At 45.2% G+C, this 23160-nt stretch overlaps 1 protein-coding gene across 2 annotated transcripts in view; it reads left to right on the top strand.

Moving 5' to 3' along the window:
- Positions 1 to 22708, top strand: part of CSNK2A2 (casein kinase 2 alpha 2) — a 39501-nt gene extending 16793 nt beyond the window's left edge. The window contains exons 5-12 of one of the 2 annotated variants that reach the window (XM_044922045.1): positions 5831 to 5890; positions 11281 to 11364; positions 12175 to 12285; positions 12542 to 12643; positions 13176 to 13276; positions 14108 to 14256; positions 16431 to 16525; positions 22266 to 22708. In XM_044922045.1, the coding sequence (XP_044777980.1) occupies positions 5831 to 5890; positions 11281 to 11364; positions 12175 to 12285; positions 12542 to 12643; positions 13176 to 13276; positions 14108 to 14256; positions 16431 to 16507 (684 nt within the window). In that variant the 3' untranslated portion in view covers positions 16508 to 16525; positions 22266 to 22708. Of the gene's footprint in view, positions 1 to 5830; positions 5891 to 11280; positions 11365 to 12174; positions 12286 to 12541; positions 12644 to 13175; positions 13277 to 14107; positions 14257 to 16430; positions 16526 to 20842; positions 21193 to 22265 lie in introns of those variants that run through there. The other variant, XM_044922046.1, reaches the window with a different exon arrangement.
- Positions 22709 to 23160: the final 452 nt, after the last annotated feature.

Raw genomic sequence — 23160 nt, 5'->3', positions numbered from 1 at the left:
ACCAGCTTTTGGTTTTATTGCTCAAATGTTTCCTTGTTTCTGCTCCTATCTTAATTATTTTCTTTCTTCCTCCCTTCTTTCTTCCTCAACATTTTCATTCTTGGGTTTTCATTGTTTTCCCCCTAACTTCTTGAGTGGAAGTCTGCTTATTTCATGTGTTCCTATCTTTCTTGATTGGTGGTGTGGGCTTTAAGTCTGTGCAACATCAAGCACCGCCTTAGCTACATTCCATGGTTATGGAACTCACTTCTGTATCGTTTTCAAATTAGAAGTACAAATTCCAGGAGCGCCTGGGTCGCTCAGTCCCTTGAGCAGCTAGTCTCTTGGTTTTAGCTCAGGTCGTGATCTCAGGGTCGTGGGATGGAGCCCTGTGTCGGGCTCAGCGCTCAGCTCAGAGTCTGCTCATCTTTCCCCTCCCTCTCTGCCTCCTCTCCTTCTCCTCCCCTGCGCACACTCTCTCTCTCTCAAATAAATAAATAAAATCTTTATTTTAAAAGGAAGTACAAATTCCAAACTCAGGAATTTGGGTTTTTCTCCCCCAACTTTGTACTTTGCAATATTTTATTTATTTTTTTTTTTAAGATTTTATTTATTTATTTGACAGAGAGACACAGCGAGAGAGGGAACACAAGCAGGGGGAGTGGGAGAGGGAGAAGCAGGCTTCCCGCGGAGCAGGGAGCCCGATGCGGGGCTTGATCCCAGGACTCTGGGATCGTGACCTGAGCCGAAGGCAGACGCTTAACGACTGAGCCACCCAGGCGCCCCTGTACTTTGAAATATTTTAAACCTACTGAAAATCGGAAGGAGTAGCACAATTAATACCCTCATGTTTTTCCCCTAGATTTACCAGTTGCTAATAATTACCACATTGGCTATTCGTTCTCATCCCGTCCCCACCCTCCCCTCTTTATCTCTTTTTTGTTGAAATCCTCTCAAAGTAAGTTGTACGCATCGTGACACTTCACTTCTAAATATACGAGCGCTGGAGCTAGATGGGACCTTTTCCTACCTGCCAGTACTGTTAGCACAAGAAGACACAATACTTCTACGATAATGCCATCTGATACACGGTACAGAGTCAATATTCAAGAGTTTCCTGGTAATTACTGTCCTAGGAATGTCCTTCATAGCTGTGTGCTCGTGAATAATGCGATGGAGGAGCCACGTGGTTTTTCAACAAAAATATTCTTTTATTGTTGATTCCTAATGTGGCTGCACTGTGTCCAGAGGAACATGACCCATATAATGTTAGTTCTTTGGACTTTGTTGACAGTTGCTTTGTGACTCTAGTGCATGGCCATTTTTTATATCAAGCTTGTTAATTCAGTTCAGATCTTCTATGGCCTTACTCATTTTTCCCCTTGATACTTCATTTTATGGTGGAGGTACTGGTTCGGTCGATTTCTCCTTGAAATCATCAGTTATGCTTCATATGTGTCAAAGCAATCATAAAAGATACATCGTGACACTTAGAAAAAAAAAGACAAAACTTCCAAAGGAGTAGGAAAAGCCAGTCTCTAATAGTTGAACAGTTACAGAAAACTCTCAAACTTGACATTTTCTCAAGGAAGCTAAAGTACAGTATGTGGCAGTTTTCTATGCTTTTGGAAGAATATAAATAAAAATAAATACACATTTTAAGCAAAATATATCATCTGGACATTTTAAAGATTGGTAAGGCATCCTGAATAGACTGCGTTTGAGAAGATAGTAGGCCCATATTGCTCTGTGGTGAATTTCTTTTTTTTTTTTAAAGATTTTATTTTATTTATTTATTTATTTGACAGAGAGAGAGAGCGCACAAGTAGGCAGAGAGGCAGGCAGAGGGAGAGGGAGAAGCAGACTCTCCACCGAGCAGGGAGCCCAACGTGGGGCTCGATCCCAGGACCCTGGGATCATGACCCGAGCCGAAGGCAGCCACCCAACCGACTGAGCCACCCAGGCGCCCCGCTCTGTGGTGAATTTCTAAATCACCCCCATAGAGGTGGGCCTTGACTAGCTGATGTCTTGAGGCCTTGTTAATGCTGTTAGTAGTTTGATGTGGAGAGGATCTTCTTTAGAAGACATGTTCAAGTGATTAGTAATAACTTTGATTTGCTTGATTAGTGATTTGTTCTGCTTCCTTAAATTTCTGAAAATACTGACCTTGGTTTTATTCTGGATCTTGGGGTTACATGTTAATGCCAATGCTGATGAGACTGCCTTAAGCACCTTTCACTTTATATCCCACTCCCCGTGGCTTTTTTCTTCTCCCTACGTGGGGACCACTGGGATTTCTGGACACAGACTGAGCTGTGTGGGTGAGGGAATGTGCACGCTCTGTGTGCATGGTGAGAGTTTGCTGTGTCGGTGATTCCCACATGTGGCTGGGAACCTTCTTGACCTGCGTAGTCCTCCTGAATGACAGTCCTCGGGGATCGGGCTTTGGAACCTGTAGCTGATTGTGATGCAGCCGAAGTATACCCACAGTCTCTGAGGACCGACGACTATACAGCAAGAATGAGGCCCACATGGGCATACAGCCAGAGTGAGGCCATTCCGATCTGGGTGATGGTTTTAGACCAAGGAGGTTCTGAGGCTGTTGACCAAATTGCCTTTTTTCCATTGTCCTCCTCAAAGTTTCTGAGGTTAATAAAAAGTCCCAGGATATTTCCACCTTGGGTCTTTTGAGCCATCCTGGAGTAGACCTGATTTCTGAGAAAATACCATGTGTTTGAGGCTTTGTAACTAGACTAGGATTGGTGAATACTTTCTTCCTCAGCACCTTTGTAATCTGGGAAGCATAGGCTTGTTTTGCTTTCGATAAGTCACTTATTTCATGAAAATATAAGCAAAGCTAACTTCCTGCCAACACTTTGCAGTTGGTTGGTTAACAATGTTCTCCACATAGCTGGCCAAGAAGAATGGAGGAAAAGTGTGGTTCTTGTGAAATTTCCCTTTATAACTTGTCATGGACTCTTCACACTTGTGTTTCCTGGAAGACAGTTTTAATTTTGTTCCATTGACTGGTGAACATTATCAAAAACAAATATTTAGCGATTGCCTTCTGGGTACAAGCTGAGAGCCACCATTGATGGGGTGGGGTATATACCGCGTATGCTGCTCCTCTGTTGTGTTATCCGAGCACTTAGAATATGGACCAGATTGTATGGTGGCCCCTTGCATACTTGGGGGAAGGAAAGCAAAGATCTTGAGTCAACAAGTTGGTGACTACCACCAGCCACAGCACCCATTTTTCCCCATTGTATGTGTGCCTGATCCGTGGGGACGCTGACATGGGACTTGGGGTGTGGGCAGAGTGGAGCAGCCTCTTGTTGCTCACAGCCAAGTGAGGTTATCTTGAGAACCTCAGGTCACTGCCAGTACCTGAGTGTGGAACATTAACTCTGGGGACGTGGTTGCTGCCCATGTCCTCTGAACATCCCAGAGGACAATAAATAGGGGGTTCAGAGAAGGAAGGGGCCACTGTCAGCTCTCTTGACTTACAGGCTAAGGGAGAGGGGCAGGGTCTTCTAGACTTGGGGGGGAGGTGGGGACACTGGAGAAGGAAGAATGGGGAGGCCGGGCAAGCAGATTTGTTGGCATTAGGGACGCCCCAGGGCGGCAATGGAGACAGAGTGCAAAAGTCGTAAGAAGCCAGACTGTGGACCCTGGCGAGTCCTGAATTTTAGGCCCAGGTAGTAAAATGTTACACATGTAGTTTGGTCTCCTCCTACCCAGATCTCCTGAGAAATGAGAGTGAATGTCAGCCTGTCATTTGGGACTTCATAATGTATTAGGCCTAACCACTATATTCATTTAGTGTTTTATATTACATAAAAATTTATATTGGGGGCGCCTGGGTGGCTCAGTTGGTTGGGCGACTGCCTTCGGCTCAGGTCATGATCCTGGAGTCCCGGGATCGAGTCCCGCATCGGGCTCCCTGCTAGGCGGGGAGTCTGCTTCTGCCTCTGAACCTCTCTCCTCTCATGTTCTCTCTCTCATTCTCTCTCAGATAAATAAATAAAATCTTTAAAAAAAAAAAATTGATATTGGTTGGAGTAGCTAGAAATACTATATTGGCAGGCCAAGGACATTTATTATTATGCCTTAACACGAATCATTTACACAGATGTTTGATATAGATACCACACGATAGGAGATAAAAGTCCAAATGATAAAATAGCCCATAATTATTCTCTGGAAATAAAATAATCCAATCCTCTGAGGGTTAGAAAATGCTCGCTTCACTTTCATGGCCTGTTTATTGACTTGAGGTTCAACTTGGCACAGTCTCTGGGAGCGATCTTAATTCTCAGAGGAAGAGATGATTTGACACCCAAAGAGATGGTATCTTCAGCCAGTGTCTGTACATACTGGTTGTTGGTATGCTGGCTGAGAAGTCTTCCTTGCTGTTCAGAGCTAGAGGAGAACAGAACACTTGGGTGTTTGGCTGTTACGCAGTCAAATCCCTCCTGAGCAGAAGTGGTGGTGTGTTTGTGCTATTGTTTCCGAGTGTAGTTCCTTCCCAGCCCAGGCACCACGAGTAGACTGGTCTGTATGGTCTCATTCCCTCTGCTGCCCTGAGCTGGCTTGTGCCTGGGGCTGATGAAGGCAAATATTTTTACTAAGCTAGAGGGAGAACTACTTTTATTCAGCAGAGCAAATTTGAGAAAGAAGCTCAATCCTGGTGTTCTTAGAAGATGTTAGATTTGATTCTTGGCAAATTATCTTTTTGAACAGGTAATATATTTACATGGATCTAAAATATAAAATGGTATGCAATGAAAAATCTCCTTTATTTCCCTGTGCTCTAGCTGTCCATCCCCCACACGCATATATATGAAGCCAGGTTTTCATGTTTTTATATCATTCTTACAACTACAAACAAACAGGGCTGTGTAGTTTTGCGACCCCCTCACACAGACACATTGTATAGCCCGGTCAGTGCTCCTTAGAGAGCTCTCCTCTATTGCCAGTCTTCCAATAAAGAAACAAAGCATGTTTAATAAAGTTGTGCTGACTAATTTTATAGAAAGTGCTGCTTTGGACTGATGGGGAAACAGATCTACTTGGAATTGCATACCAAAAATAATAGTATTAGTATAGTTTCTGATGAAGGTTTGTGATGATTTTAATGAACCTGGATGTATTAAGGCTACTCTGCCTCTTAGAAATGGAAATTTAAAAAAAAAACAACCTCCCAGTGGGTGTGTCTTTGTCCCAGTATGAGAACTCTTTGTGTGTCCTTTTGGCCTGGATCATTTTCAGTCCCTGGCTCCCTTTTTTTCTCTCTCTCACTCCCCTACTCCTTTCTTAAGTCTCTTACCATCTCCTAGAGCTGGAGCAGTCACTTTATTCCTGTTTCTTTTATGAGCAGACAGACTGTGTTGACAGTTTTTACCACATGGGCCTTTGAAGTTCTTCAAGTTTTGCTCTCCACTCAGAACTTAGTTCTCTAACGGACACTGTGCTGCTTCAGTGGGGTTAGTTTGTTTAAGTGTAGTGAGAATATGAGGACAATTGGACAACTTGGACTTCATCTCCGTAATAATGTAATTTGGGGTGTTGAAATCATGGAGCACTGAACACGTTTCTAAAAGATCCACGTTGAATTAAATGTTTCTCTCCCTTGGAATTTCCCCCCCCCCCCGCCCCCCAAAAAAGACAAAAGTATTACACCCTCGTCCTTGGTCTTTGTCCCCATTTGTTCCAGATCAGGTAGTAAAAAAAAGTCCTGGGGTTCTTTAGTGACTTAAGCTGTAAGTGTACAGAGAATGATGACCAGTATTTGGGATGACAAGATGCGATGAGACTATATTAACTTTCTCTTTTCTGAAATCTGTTTCAGCAACTTTACCAGATCCTGACAGATTTTGATATCCGGTTTTATATGTATGAGCTACTTAAGGTAAGTGGCATTCATAAGCAGTGAATTTTTCCAGGTGTATTCGTTAAAGAAGTTTTTGAGAGGATGACGGGAACTCAGGCACTCTTTCTTGATACTTAGAGAATTTAGTGAGATTTTTGTTTTGTTTTGTTTTCGTTTTTGTTTTTAATTTTTTTTTAAAGTAGGCTCCATGTCCAACATGGGCTTGAAATCAAGACCCTGAGATCTGGAGTCACATCATCTACTGACTGAGCCAGCCAGGCGCCCCAAGGCGTTTTTTTTGTTTTGTTTTGTTTTTAACTTACATTGAGATCTCTTGTGGGATTTTTTTTTTTTTTTAAGATTTTTTATTTATTTATTTGAGAGAGAGAATGAGATAGAGAGAGCATGAGACGGGGGAGGGTCAGAGGGAGAAGCAGACTCCCTGCTGAGCAGGGAGCCCGATGCGGGACTCGATCCCGGGACTCCAGGATCATGACCTGAGCCGAAGGCAGTCGCTTAACCAACTGAGCCACCCAGGCGCCCCTCTTGTGGGATCTTTACATAGAAACTTTCCAGTGGAACTGAGAAAGATGGCCAAGTCAAGAGATACCAGGAACATTATGTGAGAAATCAGAAGCTCCTCTCATAGCTCTTGTTGGCCCTTGGGTTTTCTTTTTGCTACTTAATTAATACTATTAGTTTTCACTGTATAACACATCACCCAGAACTTAACAATTTTTTAAAAAATTATTCATTATTTCTCCTAATTTTGTGGGTGAGTCTTTTTTCTGGGTCAACTTGACTGGGGCACATTGGTCCAGGATGGCCTCATTCACATATCTGGGATGGCAGCTGGAATACCTGAAGGCTCGTTCTGCAGGGGGTTAGTCTAAGTTGCTTCTTCCCATGATGGTCTTAGGGTTCCTAGTAGCACGAGAGGGCAAAGTTTGATGTGTAAGCGCTTTTCAATTCTCTGCTTGTATCATTGTCTCCTAATGCCCTGTTGGCCAAAGCAAATCCTGGCCAAGCCTAGATTCAAGGAAGGGGGAAGTAGACTTCACCTTTTGATGGGCAGAGCATTAAAATCACAGTGTGGAGGGACATGCCTCCTGGGAGGGCAAGAATTTGTGGCCATCTTTCTCTCGCCATCACTCACAATCCCCTTACCAGTCTACCCTCCAGCCCTGACTGACCTGGACACGAAGGGAGAGGTGATGGGTGGTCCTTCTAGCAGACTTAATAATCTCCTTAGGTGGAAATTTTGAAGCATTACTGGTTGATAAAGGAATGATCTTCTTTAGTTTATCTAGGTAAACAGTTAAAGAATTCTAAAATGGCTTGTAAAATGGAATAGACCAATGGCTCCTAATTTGTTTTGAGTCGTGGATCACTAAGAATCTAATGAGAACATATAAACTCCCCCCACCAAATGCCTGTATAAATATGTGGTATTACATAAAGTATTATGGGGGGTGTGGCTCTCAATTTAAGAACCTCTGAAAGATAGAGATGACTAAGTTATTGGCATTATTGAAGAAGATTGCCAAGATGGAGTTTTGATGGGATTGTGAACAGTTACTTGAACAAAATCCCAAGTTTAATTAAGGCTAAGCTTTAGGGACTGGGGGTTTGAAGAACTAGCTCTGTGAGGTAAATGTATTTTCTTAGAAGTGCTTATACAAACCACTTGTCATTAGTACCAAGGTGGCGGATTTAAGAGTCCACTCTTACAACTAATGGGTCTTTCCTTTGTCAATAAGATCAGAAACATGTGAAGGTAGAGCTTGGTTCATCACACCTTTCTGCATGTCCTCTCCAGACCAGAATGGAAGGCGTCAGTGGGGAAGGGGTTTGCAGTGCTGTGGTCTTACGAGCTGTCCGGCTAGCTCCTTCCCTGCCGGTGCTTTCCTGAGAACCCCCTGCATCCACCCAATGAGAGCTGCAATCCAAATCTCACAATTGAGATTTGGTTTTCACTTAGCACACCAAAGATGAAGATTGAGAACCTAGCACAGATGTGCTTAGGTCAAGTGAAGACATCCCGATAATGCAGGTCTTCACAGGCTGGTCATTCAGACAGTACTGCGTGTCTGATTACCCTTCTGCTTTTCAGAGGTAGTGGCTAGGCAGTAGGGACCTTCTTTCTGCTAATGAGGCACAGAACCCCAGAGGAAGCTTGAAAAATGTCTTTCATGCCTAACGGTCAGATAATACCAGATTTTGAAACTGAAATAACTCCCCTAAGGAATTTAAAAGCATGTCCGCGACTCCACAGGGAGTCCGACTAGTGAGCTTGGCAAAAGAATCAATTCCTTTACTGTACTTGTTCAGCCTCTGCTCTCCTCAAGTGTTTCTCACATCCCAGGTATTATGGTCCTAATTAGTTAATTCCTTTGGGCAAAGACTAGGCAAAATAACAGAATCAACACTTGCTAAATTTTCTCTTTGGGGGGGAACAAAATGGGGATGAGGAAGAGGAAATCTGCTTCATGGAAAATGTAGAAGAAATTGAGACGAGGGCTATTGAGTGGTTCCTGGGTACACAGTGCGGTCTCCCGATTCAGATCCGGGGAGGTCTATCCCCAGGAGCCCTGGTTTCGTAAGGCACTGCCACAGAGCCATTGTGGAATCTTGCTACACCTGTTGTTGTGAAACAAAACAAGGACAAAAGTCAAATTGAAGTAGAACTTCCATAAATGAATAAATCTTTTTTTTTTTTTAAAGATTTTATTTATTTATTTGACAGAGAGAGACACAGAGGGAGAGGGAACACAAGCAGGGGGAGTGGGAGAGGGAGAAGCAGGCTCCCTGCTCAGCGGATGTGGGGCTCCATCCCAGGACCCTGGGATCATGACCTGAGCCGAAGGCAGATGCTTAACAGACTAAGCCACCCAGGCGCCCCGACCTTTTTTTTTTTTTTTTTAAAGATTTATTTATTTGACAGAGAGAGACACAGCGAGAGAGGGAACACAAGCAGGGGGAGTGGGAGAGGGAGAAGCAGGCTTCCCCGCGGAGCAGGGAGCCCGATGTGGGGCTCGATCCCAGGACCCTGGGATCCTGACCTGAGCCAAAGGCAGACACTTAACGACTGAGCCACCCAGGCGCCCCCATAAATGAATAAATCTTAAGTGTACAGGTTTTTGGGTTTTTACATAAGTGAAACCTTCACCGAGATTTATATATTGCTATGCTGCTGTCCAGTACAGTAGCTGTTGCCCACAGGTAGCTATTTAAATTTTAATTAAAATTTAAAATTCTGTTCCTTAATCACAGTAGCCACATTTCAAGTGTTCAATGGCCTCACGTGGCTAGTGGCTACCACATTAGACGGTGCAGATACAGAATATTCCTGTCATTGCAGAAAGTTCTGTTGGACAGGGCTGGTAGAGAATATTGTGAATACCCCCAGAAGGCTCTCATACACCCCTTCTCTTCAGGATCCCCTTTTCTGAAGATACTCTTCTCACTCCTACCACCATAGTTTAGTTTTGGCTGTTTTTTAACCTTCATATATAAAGCATCATACACTGTCTACTTTTTTGTGTCTGGGGAAAGCAAAATTTGTTTGTTCCTGGAATGCTGATCCTAGGGATCATTCTCTGACCTAGTCCAGTGGTTCTCAACCAGGTCAATTTGGCAAAATCTGGAACCATTTTTGGTTGTCACAATTGGGGAAGAGTGTTACTGGCATCTGGTGGGAAGAGGCCAGGGATTCCTTTAAACATCCTGCAGTGTGCAGGACAGCTCCCCACAATAAAGAATTATCCAGAGTTCAAAATGTCCAAAATGTCAGCAGTGCCGAGGTAGAAAAACCTTATCTTGTCCTGTGGAAAACTCCCCTAAAAGCACTCCGTGCCAAGCACATAGTAGGAAGCACAAGATGATGGGTTGCTGTGATTATTATTACCTAAGGAGTAAATCATGGCACTCAGATAGGCTGCAGTGCTTTTTAAGACAAGCCAGAGGGCCTAATTTGAAACGTATGGGAATGGTTACTATGTTCAGAAAGGGAGAATTAGAAGCAAGTATTTGTATTATCTAAAACAAACCACCCAAAGAAAAAATGGTAAAAAAAAAAAAAAAAGGTAAAGATTTGAATCCATATTTGTCCAAAGAAGATACAGGATGATCACTAACACCCAAAAAGATGTCAACTTGATGACCCAGTTAGGAAATACAATTCAAATCCACAGTGAGGACCCACTTCAGACCCACCAGAACGGCGGTAATCCCACGGGTGAAACAGTTACAAGTTGTTGGTGAGAATGTGGCAAAACTGGAACCTTCCTGTGTGACTGCTGGGGATGTGAAATGGAGCAGGCACTTTGGAAAACAATTAGGCAGACTCTTAAAAAGTTTGATGTAAACTAACAGCTCAGCACTTCCACCCTCAAGAATCTGTGTAAGAGAAATGAAAGCCTGGGTCCTCTCAGAGACCTGTATGTGAATATTCATAAGCAGCGTTATTCATGATAGCCCCAAACTGGAAACAACCCAGATGTCCATCAACTAGTACAGCCCTACAGTGGAATACTACTCAGCAAGAAAAGGGGAACACAGATGAATCTCGGCAACATTATGCTGAGGGAAAGAAGAATACTGTATATTGTATTATTTCATTTTATGAATGCCCAGAAAAGGGAGATCGGTAGTAACAGCAGGTTTATGGTTACGGCTGAGGTAGGGGGCAAGGGGGGATGGGAATTGATCACAGGCAAGCTGAAGGGGAATTCTTGGGATGGTGGCAGAGTTCCAAGACTGGATTGTGGTGCTGGTCACACAACTCTGTGAATGTGCTGCTAAAAGAAATCATTGACTTCTATGCTTAAAATCTTATCTGCATATCATCTATCTTGTAGGAAGCAATATCTTCCCTTAGAGTAAAAATAGAATTCTTAAAGGCCCCTGGCTCAGGGGTTGTTTTTAAAAGAAAATACTAATACTAGAATACTTGGTAATCTCGAAGGTCCACATGGGGGACTGGGCTAAAAGACAAGCCACGTTGAATGACACGTTGTGATGTCATTCTTCATCCCCACCAGGGACTGTTGCGTGCCATTTGAACCTTGGTGAGAGGGACTCTAGTGAGTTTCCCAGATCTGGTTTTAAACCCATCGAGTTAGACCAACAGATTAATGTAGGATTTCTAAATCCAGGTGGCTGGTGAAGTGTTACCTACTAACACCTAAGTAGGAAGAATCTCCGTGTCCCCTTCCTAACATAGCCCCCTTTCCACCAGCTGCCAGCCTAGTGTGCACAGAGAGCAAGGGGGGCCTTCTGAAGCATGCCTGATCTCCTCTGTTACAGACAGTAAGCTGCCCCTTGGGAGACTGTATCCAAATCAAGCTGTCACAAATAATAGGAATATGCTTGCATTGGGGGTTGGTAGATGGTTTGCTTACTTTTCTCTGTGCTTTCTTATCTCATAGGCTCTGGATTACTGCCACAGCAAGGGAATCATGCACAGGGATGTGAAACCTCACAATGTCATGATAGATCACCAGCAGAAGAAGGTACCATTGCCGCCGGGAAGCAACAAGGCTTTCCGTGGGAAGCCTAGGGCAGACCACAACACTGGCCAGTACCTAGGTGGTACTGCAGACCCGTTGACTACTTTCTTCGGCAGACTTGTGTTACTGTTACCTCTTCAGTCTCCAGTGTTGCTTTCTACTTTGTGTAAGCATGGTACACAAGGAAAGCAGACAGCCAAGCCTCACTGTAGTCCCTTGTTTGTTTTGGTCATGGTTTTCCGGAGGGCCTCGCAAAGAAACTCCAGCTGATGGTTTCTACTTCTTCTAATGATCCTCAGACCAATCTATCTGCCTGGCCTTAAAAGTACACTTGAGTCCCTCCTGTTTTTGATACCCAGTTCTGGTTGTCCCTGGTTGGTGAGTAAACAAATCAGCTACTAGGAGGTGAACGAAAAGCTGGAGCAGTGCTTCAATCCTGGACCGGGGCCTGCGTCCCCAACCCTTTCAGTTGTGGCTAGAGCTTATAATGGAGGCTGTTAATGACGGGGGAGTGTGTTACACACGCCAGTGATACAGACACAGAGTGAAAAGCTTAAGCTTGATTGATCTGAAGAGGATGATAAGCCAGGATCATTTAAATTTTAAAAAAAGAAAAAGCACATAAGATTCTGAGTGCTCTGCTCTAGAAGTGACCTCTTCCACAATTGCTGAAAGTGTAATTTTTGCCAGTGCACTTGCTAACATTTTTTCATGTGGCCCACGTAATTGTTAGCTAGTGTGATGTGGCCTTGTTCTAAGGCACGGGCGTCTAGAATCACTCCTTTACGTGTTTGATTTCTGTCATGTTTGTAGCTGCGACTGATAGACTGGGGTCTGGCAGAGTTCTACCATCCTGCTCAGGAGTACAATGTCCGTGTAGCCTCGAGGTACTTCAAGGGCCCAGAGCTCCTTGTGGACTATCAGGTAAAACTCTTAGCCAAGCACCTCCGCCTTCTTTGTGTGTTTCTTTAGGACTTCTCCTCATTTGCTGTTTAGTCAGTCAGTTTGGATATATTCAAAAGCCCAGCCCGAAGCGATAATTTCAGACTTTTCTCTGTGACTTTTTTTTTATTCCTTTGAGTTCTAAAATATGTGCGAAGGTCAACTAAAGACTAGAAATCCAGATCAGAGAAACGCATTTGTAATACCCTTCACTGACAGGCTGACCTTATTTCCCCAGATGTATGATTACAGCTTGGACATGTGGAGTTTGGGCTGTATGTTAGCAAGCATGATCTTTCGAAAGGAGCCCTTCTTTCATGGACAGGACAATTACGACCAGGTGAGCAAACACTGACTGGCTCTTCCCCCATGTGGGGGCAGATGCCAAGAAAATGGAGTCCTATGACAGGGATGCTATCCTCGAGCCACTAAATATCACTCGACGTCTGCACAGAAGTTTTCCTTCAGGATAAAGAGTTTCATGACATTTTGTCTGTGGTTACCAGGTCCCCAAATGTAGAGAAAGATAAAGCTCTCTTATGCCCAACTTCAGAGTGAGTCTGTGAAGAAGTCAGGCAGTCCTTGTCTAACAAAACCAGACTGTAGTCATTAGATTGTGATACCCCCACAATTGGTCAGCTTCTGGGAGATTATTGTCGTAAGTTGTTACCATTTTAAAGGCAGTTTGGAAATTGGATTTCTGTGAACATCGTGTCCTGGGGTCTGCCGCCTGTCGGCCCCAGGCTCCAGCCTACATCTGGTCCCTGAGGACTCAGTGATGTGGAAGTCCTCGATGCCTTGGAATAGCATCCTCAACAGGCTTGCAGTGAGCTCTGTGCTCAGTGATTTGGTCAGTTTGTTTTGTGTTTCAGCTTGTTCGCATTGCCAAGGTTCTGGGTACAGATGAGCTGTATGGGTATCTGAAGAAGTATCACATAGACCTAGATCCGCACTTCAACGATATCCTGGGACAGTAAGTAAGAAAGAGGGCGAGAGAACGAGGGTTTTAGCATACCCCATTTCAGAAGTGTGACTGTTCACCAAAATCGCTTGCTAATCATAGCAAAATTAAAATCCCCTCCTTTCTTCCCGTATTTTTCTTTTTAACTTGCTTTGAGGTATTTGGGAATTGTTTACATGTGTCTTCTGATCATTGTACTTCTCTAAGAGATAACCTGTCAGTCAGTAGAAAACGGAAGACAAAATTCTGTTACAGAAAAAAGCTTTCTGATACAGCATATGCTTATTTTAATGGAAAATCTTAGAAAGCTGTGATTCTTTTTTGAGTAAGAGATTTATAGTTTTTTCTTGTTCTGTGTAATGTATTTTCTACAAGGTAGCAAATTTTAAAGCCTATTTGCAGGTACAGTGCAATAGTGTTGATGCAATAGTGTTGAAAAGTAAATGCGCTGACAATTTTCAAACAGTGTTTTATGGAGCCTCTATGTTTCTGAGGCTAGCTCTCTAAATATTTCTGCTGAACAACAAAAATAACTCTGTCCCCTCTGTGCCTCGCCAGAATGGACTAAAAGCCTGAGGCATAAGAAGTGATTTAAGAAGGTGCCACAAATTCTAAATCAGATGTCGAAGTTTTCACTCCTTTTATCAGTCTGAGAGCACGGTTTTTGTTTCAGGAGGCTGCGAGTGGCCCTGTGGGGGTGGGGCAGATACCAGTGAGAAGGAGATTTAACGAGCTTGAAATCAGCGCAGTCAGTATTCTAAGATTTTGTTGCCTTTAGCCCTAGTAACATCAGGATTCTTGTTGAATAGACCCTCGGTACTAATGCTTCCCTTTCCTTCTCAGACATTCACGGAAACGCTGGGAAAACTTTATCCATAGTGAGAACAGACACCTCGTCAGCCCCGAGGCTCTAGATCTTCTGGACAAACTTCTGCGATACGACCATCAACAGAGACTGACTGCCAAAGAGGCCATGGAGCACCCGTACTTCTGTGAGTCTCCAGGGATGTAATTTATTAAAGGAAAAGTTCTTCTGTTCTGTATCTTTGAGGCCAGTCAAGAGAATTCTAGGTATTTGGATTGACTCTTCCTTGGAATTTGGCCTCATTAGTTCTAGACTGTTGAGACAGCTTTGCAGTTCCGTTTTTTGATCTGCAGAGGTGTTTGTCCACTGCCTTAGCTCCACTTGAGTCTGGTCTGCGGACCATTCCCTGTGGCCCTGAGTTGATAGATCACAAGTACCTAAACATTGTTTTTAAATATATACGTCTGGGGACGCCTGGGTGGCTCAGTCGGTTAAGCCTCTGCCTTCGGCTCAGGTCATGATCCCAGGGTCCTGGGATCGAATCCCACATCGGGCTCCTTGCTCAGCAAGGAGCCTGCTTCTCCCTCTGCCTGCCTCTGTCTCTCTCTCTCTCTGATAAAAAAATAAAATCTTAAAAAAAAAAAAAATGTCAAATATATACGTCTGTGTGGAAACCTAATCAAAGATATTTTCCCCTCAAAAAACAAGTAGTTAGTTAAAAGTAATGAGGTGACTGTAGTATATATATGTTTGTTTTTGTTTTTTTAAAGATTTTATTTATTTATTTGACAGCGAGAGACACAGCGAAAGAGAGAACACAAGCAGGGGGAGTGGGAGAGGGAGAAGCAGGCTTCCTGCGCAGCAGGGAGCCTGATGCGGGGCTCGATCCCAGGAGCCTGATGCGGGGCTCGATCCCAGGAGCCTGATGCGGGGCTCGATCCCAGGAGCCTGATGCGGGGCTCGATCCCAGGAGCCTGTTGCGGGGCTCGATCCCAGGACCCTGGGATCATGACCTGAGTCGAAGGCAGATGCTTAACGACTGAGCCACTCAGGCGCCCCCGTAGTATATTTTTAAAGAAGGAAATGAGTTAAATAAATAAAAGGAACTTGAGGAAAGGAAAGCAGGTGTGGAAAGACCCCACTAGGGCGCCTGGGTGGCTCAGTTGGTTAAGCGTCTGCCTTCAGCTCAGGTCATGATCCCAGGGTCCTGGGATCGAGCCCCGTGTCGGGCTCCCTGCTCAGCAGGAAGCCTGCTTCTCCCTCTGCCCCTCCCCCCTCTCATGTTCTCTCTCATTCTCTCAAAGAAATAAATAAAAGATTAAAAAAAAAAAAGACCCCACTAAAATCCTACCTCAGTTAAAGATTTTTTAGGCCTCACTTCCAAGTGTGTGTATTGTATTCAATGCCTGTGGTTGCGTATTGTCTGCACGTGTACAGCCCTTCCCCCCGAAATAAAGTATGTCTCAAATAAACTTTCCCCTTAATTGCTGGCAACGTAAGATGACTTAGTCCAGGCACAGAGGAGACTGGGGATAAAGGTTACGTCTCAGCTCACTCTCTGAATGGAGAAGAAAACCTTCAGCCTGTCTGTTGGCTTGTCCAGTATGGGATCTTCCTTTCTTTTCTTTCCATCTGGAGATTAAGCAGATCTTACCTGAATAATATAAATCTTGAACCTGCCCGCCCATAAGCATTAGTAGACAACAAATTGGAAACGTTTTACCCTTTGGCCTTCTAGACCTCGGACAAGTGCACCTCAGGGGTTCTCTTTCCAATTTCTGGCACCGGAAGCTATTTTCACCCTTTGAGTTAGATCCAATTAAGAATTCTGGTGTTTGCAATATGTAATTCATGATCCGTCGACTTTTCTGAATACACATCTTCTGTATAAAAAAAAAAAAAAGTGTTTCAAATGACTGTCGCTTAAAATTGATAGGTCTTCTAATGGCTCTTTTCATTCCTTTGCTCCAAAGTGCTCATTACCGCACATGATTTGAAGAAATTGGGGGTTGGATCTGACATTAGTATTCAAGGAAAATAACACATAAGAACATTAGTAGTGATTTTGAACAGTGGGAAGTCAGTGTTTGTGGGCCTCTCTTCTCCAGGAGTCTCCATAGTTGAACTTGCCCTCTGAGGGAAGTGCAAGAGTTGACTAGAAGAGCAGACTCCCCTGATTATTTTTCAGTGTCTGATTTTTCTCTCACCTTAGTTCTGTAATTTCTTTTGTCCTTCTGACCCTGGCTTTCTCATCAGTCGGTCAGTCTCGCTCTAGCCCACTGCGGAAGGGGGTTTGTCATGATGGTGTCTCCCACACCTTCCAGCCCGGATTCGCCTGACTTCCATCCTGTTTTCTTGCAGACCCCGTGGTGAAGGAGCAGTCCCAGCCCTCTGCAGACAATGCTGTGCTTTCCAGTGGCCTCACGGCAGCCCGGTGAACACTTGGAAGGCGACGGGTAATGCGGCATTGATGCTTGCCAATAAATCCAACCAACCAAACACAAATCTGGAAGGAAAACTACAATGTGATAAAAAGAAATTCTAGTCATTCCTTCTAAATGCAAAGAAGAGTAAAGACCTAACTGTCTGTCAAAAAGCAAGAAATCCCCCAGTACTAGTTTGCAGGGAGCTGCCGCCACGGCAGCGTGACGATGCACATAGTTCAGGACCTGAGGGAACGCTCCCTTTGGAATGCATGGGAGATGAGAGACTCGGAGTTGTTGTACATTTACCTTTATTTAACAGGAGACCACTGTTGAATTAACCTGTTCAGTCAACAAGCTCTGAATATCTGACTTCCTATCTATTCCACTGTGGTCTGGGTTTCCTTCGGTGAGATTCAGCCTCAAGTTTTAGCATAACGTCAGCAGTCTATACTGACACACCAGCCTCATTTACGAAAAGGAGATATTAAAACAGTGACAGTATTTTTTTTTTAAGCTCTTTTACAAATTCATGTTTTATGTATTTTTTTATGACATGAGCTCTCTAGGAAATGTACGTCATCCCTGCAGTTTTCTTCTGAGTGTATTCATTTGGGAGCAAACTGCAGTCACTCACAAGAGGCCCCTTTGCCGTCAGCAGGCATCACTTGAAACCTTGTGACGCCGTGAACAGGTCCATCTGTCTCCTCAGAAGTTTGATGCGAAGTGCATAACTTGGAGCTCACTGTAACCTTCGTTGATTTGCCTAACCATAAAATCTTGTTGCTATTTTTTCCGTGTAGCCTTTTTTTTTCCTTTTGCAGCCTTGTAAGGAAAACCTCACCATTTCCCAGCACATACATCCCAGTGTGTGTGCCTATTTTCGTGCACCTCTCTGAAACAGAGGCTTTTTGGTCACAACCATAATGAAAGCTGGAAAGTCGGTCTTCAGGCAGGTTAGGGAATGAGAGAAATATCCTATTAGAATGTATTTAGGAATGACCTGTTGGGTGAGAAAAATGTACTCCCACCCCCACCACCACCCTTTTTTGCCTCTTTTTATCCCCACAAGAAGCAATTTCCCTCTGTAATCAGGGTAAGCTGCATCTTGACACTCCGAGAGGTCATGTGTGAACGTGATGGCAGAGCTGTCCTTCTCATGTGCAGGGACTGGGGTCATGTGTGCAGGGCCAGCCTGTTCCCCGAAGCCTGAGCAGAGCATCATACGAGGGGCCTGGGGGGTTAGTTGGAGTTCCTAGAGCCAGTGTCAAAGCTCGGGATCCGTTGTGCCAGCCTCGTGTCAGCAAAGGAAGCTAGATTCTGCTTTGAAAAGAAAATAGTCAAGCTGATTTCATTTTGGGGACTTGTCACCAGTCTGGTTTGCAAGCAGTCCCCTCCCCCAGCGGCAGAACCATGCCACAGCTGTGGGGACTTTACAGCTAGGCTAGAGCTCGAGGTGTCTATCCACGTCAGACCATAGGATTTCTTTATTAGCTATTTAATAATGCCATACATTTTTATAAGGTTAGATTGTTTGTTTGAAAACATCTGTTTACATTCCATATTCCAATAAAATCGTATTGGTATTGGTAGCAGGTCCTATCTCTAAATGTAGATTGTACTTTTGTCGTTTGGTCGGTGGGAATTTAAAATGCAAATAAAACTCTTAACTAGAGTTGAGCTTACAGATTGAAAAATAAAAATAAGACCCCAAAGCCAGAAATGCATTCAGTTAAGATTCTCATACCAATACTACCTGCCTGTATTGCACATTCTGTATATTGAGGTATACATTTGTTCTACTTGAAAATCAAAGCCACGGCATGAGCTCTCAGCTGGACCTGTATTGGCATGTCAGGCCAAGGAAGCCTTCTGATGTGCCCTTCTAGGCAACACTGTTGGCAGTTATCAGGGAGATGTGCCACTTTGTGTCTTTTTTGCCCCCTACCTCTCATCTCCTCCTCTGTCACTCACTCCCCTCCCACCTTTTTTTTTTTTTTTTTTTTTTAAGTTGCCTGTCTGGACCAGGCAGGGGGAGCATACCGGAGGGTCTCGGTGAAGTAGTAACCCTGTTTCTTTCCCTTGGGCTCCCCAGAGACAGTGAAAGCACCTAGAGGAGTATAGTCAGGTGATGGACGTACCGCCTCTCTCCGTTGATCACGGGTTAGTCGGTGCAGACACAGCGGACCTGCCTTTCCTGGGGCTCCGTGACTGCAGCTTTGGCACGGGAGTAATTCTTGTTTTTGTGCATGGTTTGCTTTTCCACCACCTATGCTTTCCACTTCTCTTCCTGCCTTAGCATGACTGAGTTTAAAATGCCCGCCCCTTTCTGAGTCTGGTCTTGACACCTAGCTGGCTGGCTGGCTGGCTGTAGGTTGTTCTTTCCCAAACTGAAGTGAGTCCAGTCCAGACCTTTTCTCTTACCCATCTCCAGAGCCATTTTGTGGTCAGATGGACCTAGCTCCCCCCGAGATTTCAGAGTACTTAACCTAGGCTAGGAGATGGTCATGGAGAGTTCCAAAAGTGGGCGGGGGGAGGGGGCAGGGAAAGAAGGAGAGAGAGAGAGTGTGTGAGTGAGTGAGTGTGTGTGAATGAATGAGTGGGAGTCTCCTCTCAGACTCAGCTCTGGTATATTGACCCACCCAATACCCTTTTCGGTCAGCAGATTTATTTCTTAAGTTCATCTCAGTATTTTTGATTAGCCATTTTGTTTGCTTTGTTACCTTCTAACTGGTTAAAAGTGCCTATGATGAGGACTTCGTTATTTCCTAAAGAAAAGCAAAAAATGTGGGGAACAGGGTAGTGTTACACTATCATCTCAGGTCCTGCCTGTGTTCGACAACATAGGCCTGGTATGGTGAGAACAAAAAGTTCTTATGCCAAATACAGATCGGTCTGTCAGGGCTGATGGGCCACAAGTGAGCGTAAGTGCAAGGCTTGGCTTCAGCTGACAAGTCCCATGGCGAGAGCAGAACTGATGAGATGCCAAGTGATCTTTTCATCTGCAGGTTGCTTGCAGTTCGCTCTCCCCTGGATCGTATCAGCTGCCCGCTCCTGTGCCGTCCCTGTGGGAGGGGACTGGGTGGGAGAAGCCAAGCGGACAGTGCAGACCAAGCATTCCTGGGTCTTCTCACCGATGACAGCAGGGCCAATGGCGGTTCTCGGAGGCAGGCGCCTACGCACCAGCCACCACGCCAGTTCTAGCAGACATTTTCTAGCACATGACTGCTCACAAGGCTCAAAGCTGCTGTGTTCCCTTGCAGAGAACGAGGGGACTCAGACTGCTTGGCTGGAGAAGGCAGAAGAGCTTGTAATCCTTGGGGGCTCAGGCAGGAGGTGGTTAAAAGAAAGGGAACCAATAAGAAAAACAGTCAAAGGGTAGATCTTGAGGGAGCGTGACTTCTTGAGAGAGTTAGGGGACACCACCTTCATGAGCTGGAATTGGGTCCTGAAATAGGCATGACGCCTGTAGTGGTTCCAGCGGGACCGGAAGGTGGTGCCCTCGAGGCAGATGCCCAGTCCCAGAGAGCTGGCGGCCGTGGGTCTCAGCCCACACCAACTCAGGGAAATGACTTAAATTCTCCCAGGTGCTGTATTAAGGATGGAAGCAAAACTATTTGGGGAACACAAGCAGCAACTGGAAGAATTTTTATATATGCATTGAAATGGTTCTAAGAGAGCCCACTTAGCCGTTTCCCTTAATGCCAGTTCAGACCGCACGATTTGTTTAGAAACCTGTGTTACTGCATGAGCACCCACAGGAAAAAGCAAACTTCCCACCTACAAATAAATAGGGGTGGATAATAATGGAGCAGAGTTAAGGTCATTGAAATCTAAGCCATTCCAAAAGCAAAAGCAGGGTCCACAGGAGCACACGAGAAGCCAGAGTTTGTCAGCGAGCTTAATCAATCTAAGATGGCATAACGTCCTGCTTTTAAAAAACTAACCCCAGGGTGGGAGTGGGGAGGGGAGCTGGTGGTGCAACATCTGGCCAAGAAAACCAGTAATAACATACTTTTGAGCTCTATGGATGTGTTCATGGAAACAACTACGAGCAGGTGCCGAGGAGGCTGGGGAAAGTGATGTGATGGTTATACAGCTGATGAGATGAGTACTTCTTTGTAGAGACTCAACAATGTGCTACAAATGTGATACTTAATCCTGAACTGCATGTATTGGGGATTGTTAAAAAAAACTTTCATTGAATCAATAAATTAACAGTTTTGCACTTGCTGGCTTTTCTTGCTGTAAATGGTGACTAAGAGGTTGGGACAGAAATCTTGACACCCCATGGAAAGCTTGGATAAATCTTCAAGACCCGTGGAGCCAACTCTTTCCTTCTGTTTGCAGAAAAGCACCACTGCCTGGGTTGTGATCCTTTCCAAGTGACCACTTGCGACACACTTGGCCACCTCTTTGTATCCCTGGATGACTGATGTATGACTGATGCCCTGCTGCCCTTAGATGAAAGACAAATGCCGTGTTCAAGCTTGTTTTCATAAATAAAAATGTTGATAACCACCACCTTCCCAAGCGGGAGACCAGCCACTGCTCTGGGGACCTTAGGCTTGCGTTTCCTGTGTCTTGGGGGAGAGGCGGGATACACCTTGAACTGCAAAGATGCATGTATGGGGGATGCAGTGAATCCCCACCTTCGTGTGGAACTTTGCTTTATCGAGAGAGGCGGGGCCAGAGTGGTATCCCAGTGGGGTGCGTGCGGTTCCTTGGTACTTGCTTCCCCCTTGGGCACCTGCTTCTGGGATTGGCCCATTTCAGTGCGCAACTTTCACCTCTGTGGCAGAGTGCTCTGCGTTGATGAACATCTCTCTCCGCCCCCATTCCGTGCATCACAAGCAGGCACACGCTATTGTGTGTCTGCATTTGGCAGATGGTGGTGTCTTTAATTAGTGTGCTTTTCCCTGACGGATCCCTCTGTGGCGCTGGACGCTTGGAAATCAGTTGCTAAAGTGCTTAAAGGCAAATAGTCCTTCCTTTCTTAACCTTCCGCGCCATGTGGCCTTTATCAAGAACGTAGAACCCTTCCTTGATCCAGGGAAAGTTTTCATGAAATGTTTCTGTGACGGCTTCCCGGGGGCACAGTCCTTTCTCTCGTTGCTGTAGTGCCGATCTCGGAGACACTGCTTCTAGAATTCTGCTGCTGGCCTCTCACACCGCCCACTTCACTGTGCTGGACATGGAAGGAGAAATGGGGTTTTCAGGCCATGCCACACTGCTGCTCCCAGGGGAGAGTTAAAAAATATTTGAGCTCCCTTTTTGCTCTTTGTTTATTAGTGGACTCGGCGCTTTCCTGGCGTAAATACAGTCATCTGATCATTAGTCCCGAGATGTCCTCAGTAAATTGGGTCAGGGCTGACGGGGATCTGGGGTTGGACTGCTGAGCTTGTGGCTCGGCTGGCGCAGAATGGTCAAGAGGCCTCTGTGCTTCTAAATCCATGTTCTGGACCCAAGAGGTGGGGAGGAGGCCTGGGGGACACACTCGATATCCGGAGCTTTCCCCTTGCCCTTCCCAGAAGACCATGCCTAAGACCGCCTCTGTGAGTGGTGATCACAGGAGGAAGAGGGTATCGCTTGAAACCTGAGACCATAGAGTTAGCTCTTACTAGGTTTTCCACCAAGTGGCGTGGGAAAGTCCAGCTCGCACAGTGCTCCCAGCACTTCCAGAGAAGGAAGCCACAGGCAAGTGAAGGCCTGTCCTCACTCCGGGTCAGATTGATTAATGCCGTCTTTCCCCTCCTCCCGTCTCTCTCCCCAGGTCTGTTGCGGTTCCTCCCACTTTTCCATAAGCAGAACAAGAACCAAATCAAACGTCTTAACGTGTGTAGAGAGATCACGTTCCGTGAGCAGACACAAAATGGTGGCAGGTTTGGCCAGCACGAACCAGACCAACCGAAGGGCAGCCCACCACCGTATATCAAACCTCACTTCTGAATGTAAAAGGTTCACACGCCTTTGGCTTCCTGTTGACTTCCTCCTGACCCAGAAAGCATGGGAAATGTGAAGGGTATGCAAAATGGTTGTTGGTTACTGTTGCCCCCGTGCCCCCACTGTGGAGTCTGTGGTTGGCTAGTTACCGTGGTCTGCTGGAAAAACAGGTGGCCACAGGCTGAGTCAAGGGGGTGCAGGGGGGCAACATATGGCATGACGGGCAGTTACATATTATAATTTTAAAAGTATATATTATTGAATAAAAGGTTTTAAAAGAAATGTATGGAGAGTTTTCAGTGTGGAAGGGGCCTTGAACCGAGACCCGTGGCCATAGAGGACTGAGTGAAATAGAAGAGCATTCGTGCTAGGTTCTAGCCAGAGGAAAGCAGGGGGAGTCCCGGGGGTGAGGAGGGTCAGTTTGAAGGAAGCTCTTGACCAGAGATGAGAAGTTGAACAGGTATCGTGAACTACTCCTGGGAATGGGGCAAACTGCAGGTGACTGCAGTAGACGGGGCGAGCCAGGAGAGCCATGTTTTGCCTTGACCCTTCCTTCTAACCCAGTGACTAGGTGGTAAACAAATGTCACCTCTAGTGATCTCTGGGGAATGCCTTAGCCCCTTATTTGCTTTCCTATTGCTGGGGTCTCCATAGTTCATTTTACCTCCCCATCCGGCCCCTCTTCCCTGTGGCCCCTTCTGGAAAAGCGTCTTACCTTGGAGGCT

The sequence above is a fragment of the Neomonachus schauinslandi genome, chromosome 16, assembly GCF_002201575.2.
Source record: "Neomonachus schauinslandi chromosome 16, ASM220157v2, whole genome shotgun sequence".
NCBI classification, from domain to species: Eukaryota; Metazoa; Chordata; class Mammalia; order Carnivora; family Phocidae; genus Neomonachus; species Neomonachus schauinslandi.
This window is presented reverse-complemented; position numbering and strand designations above follow the sequence as displayed.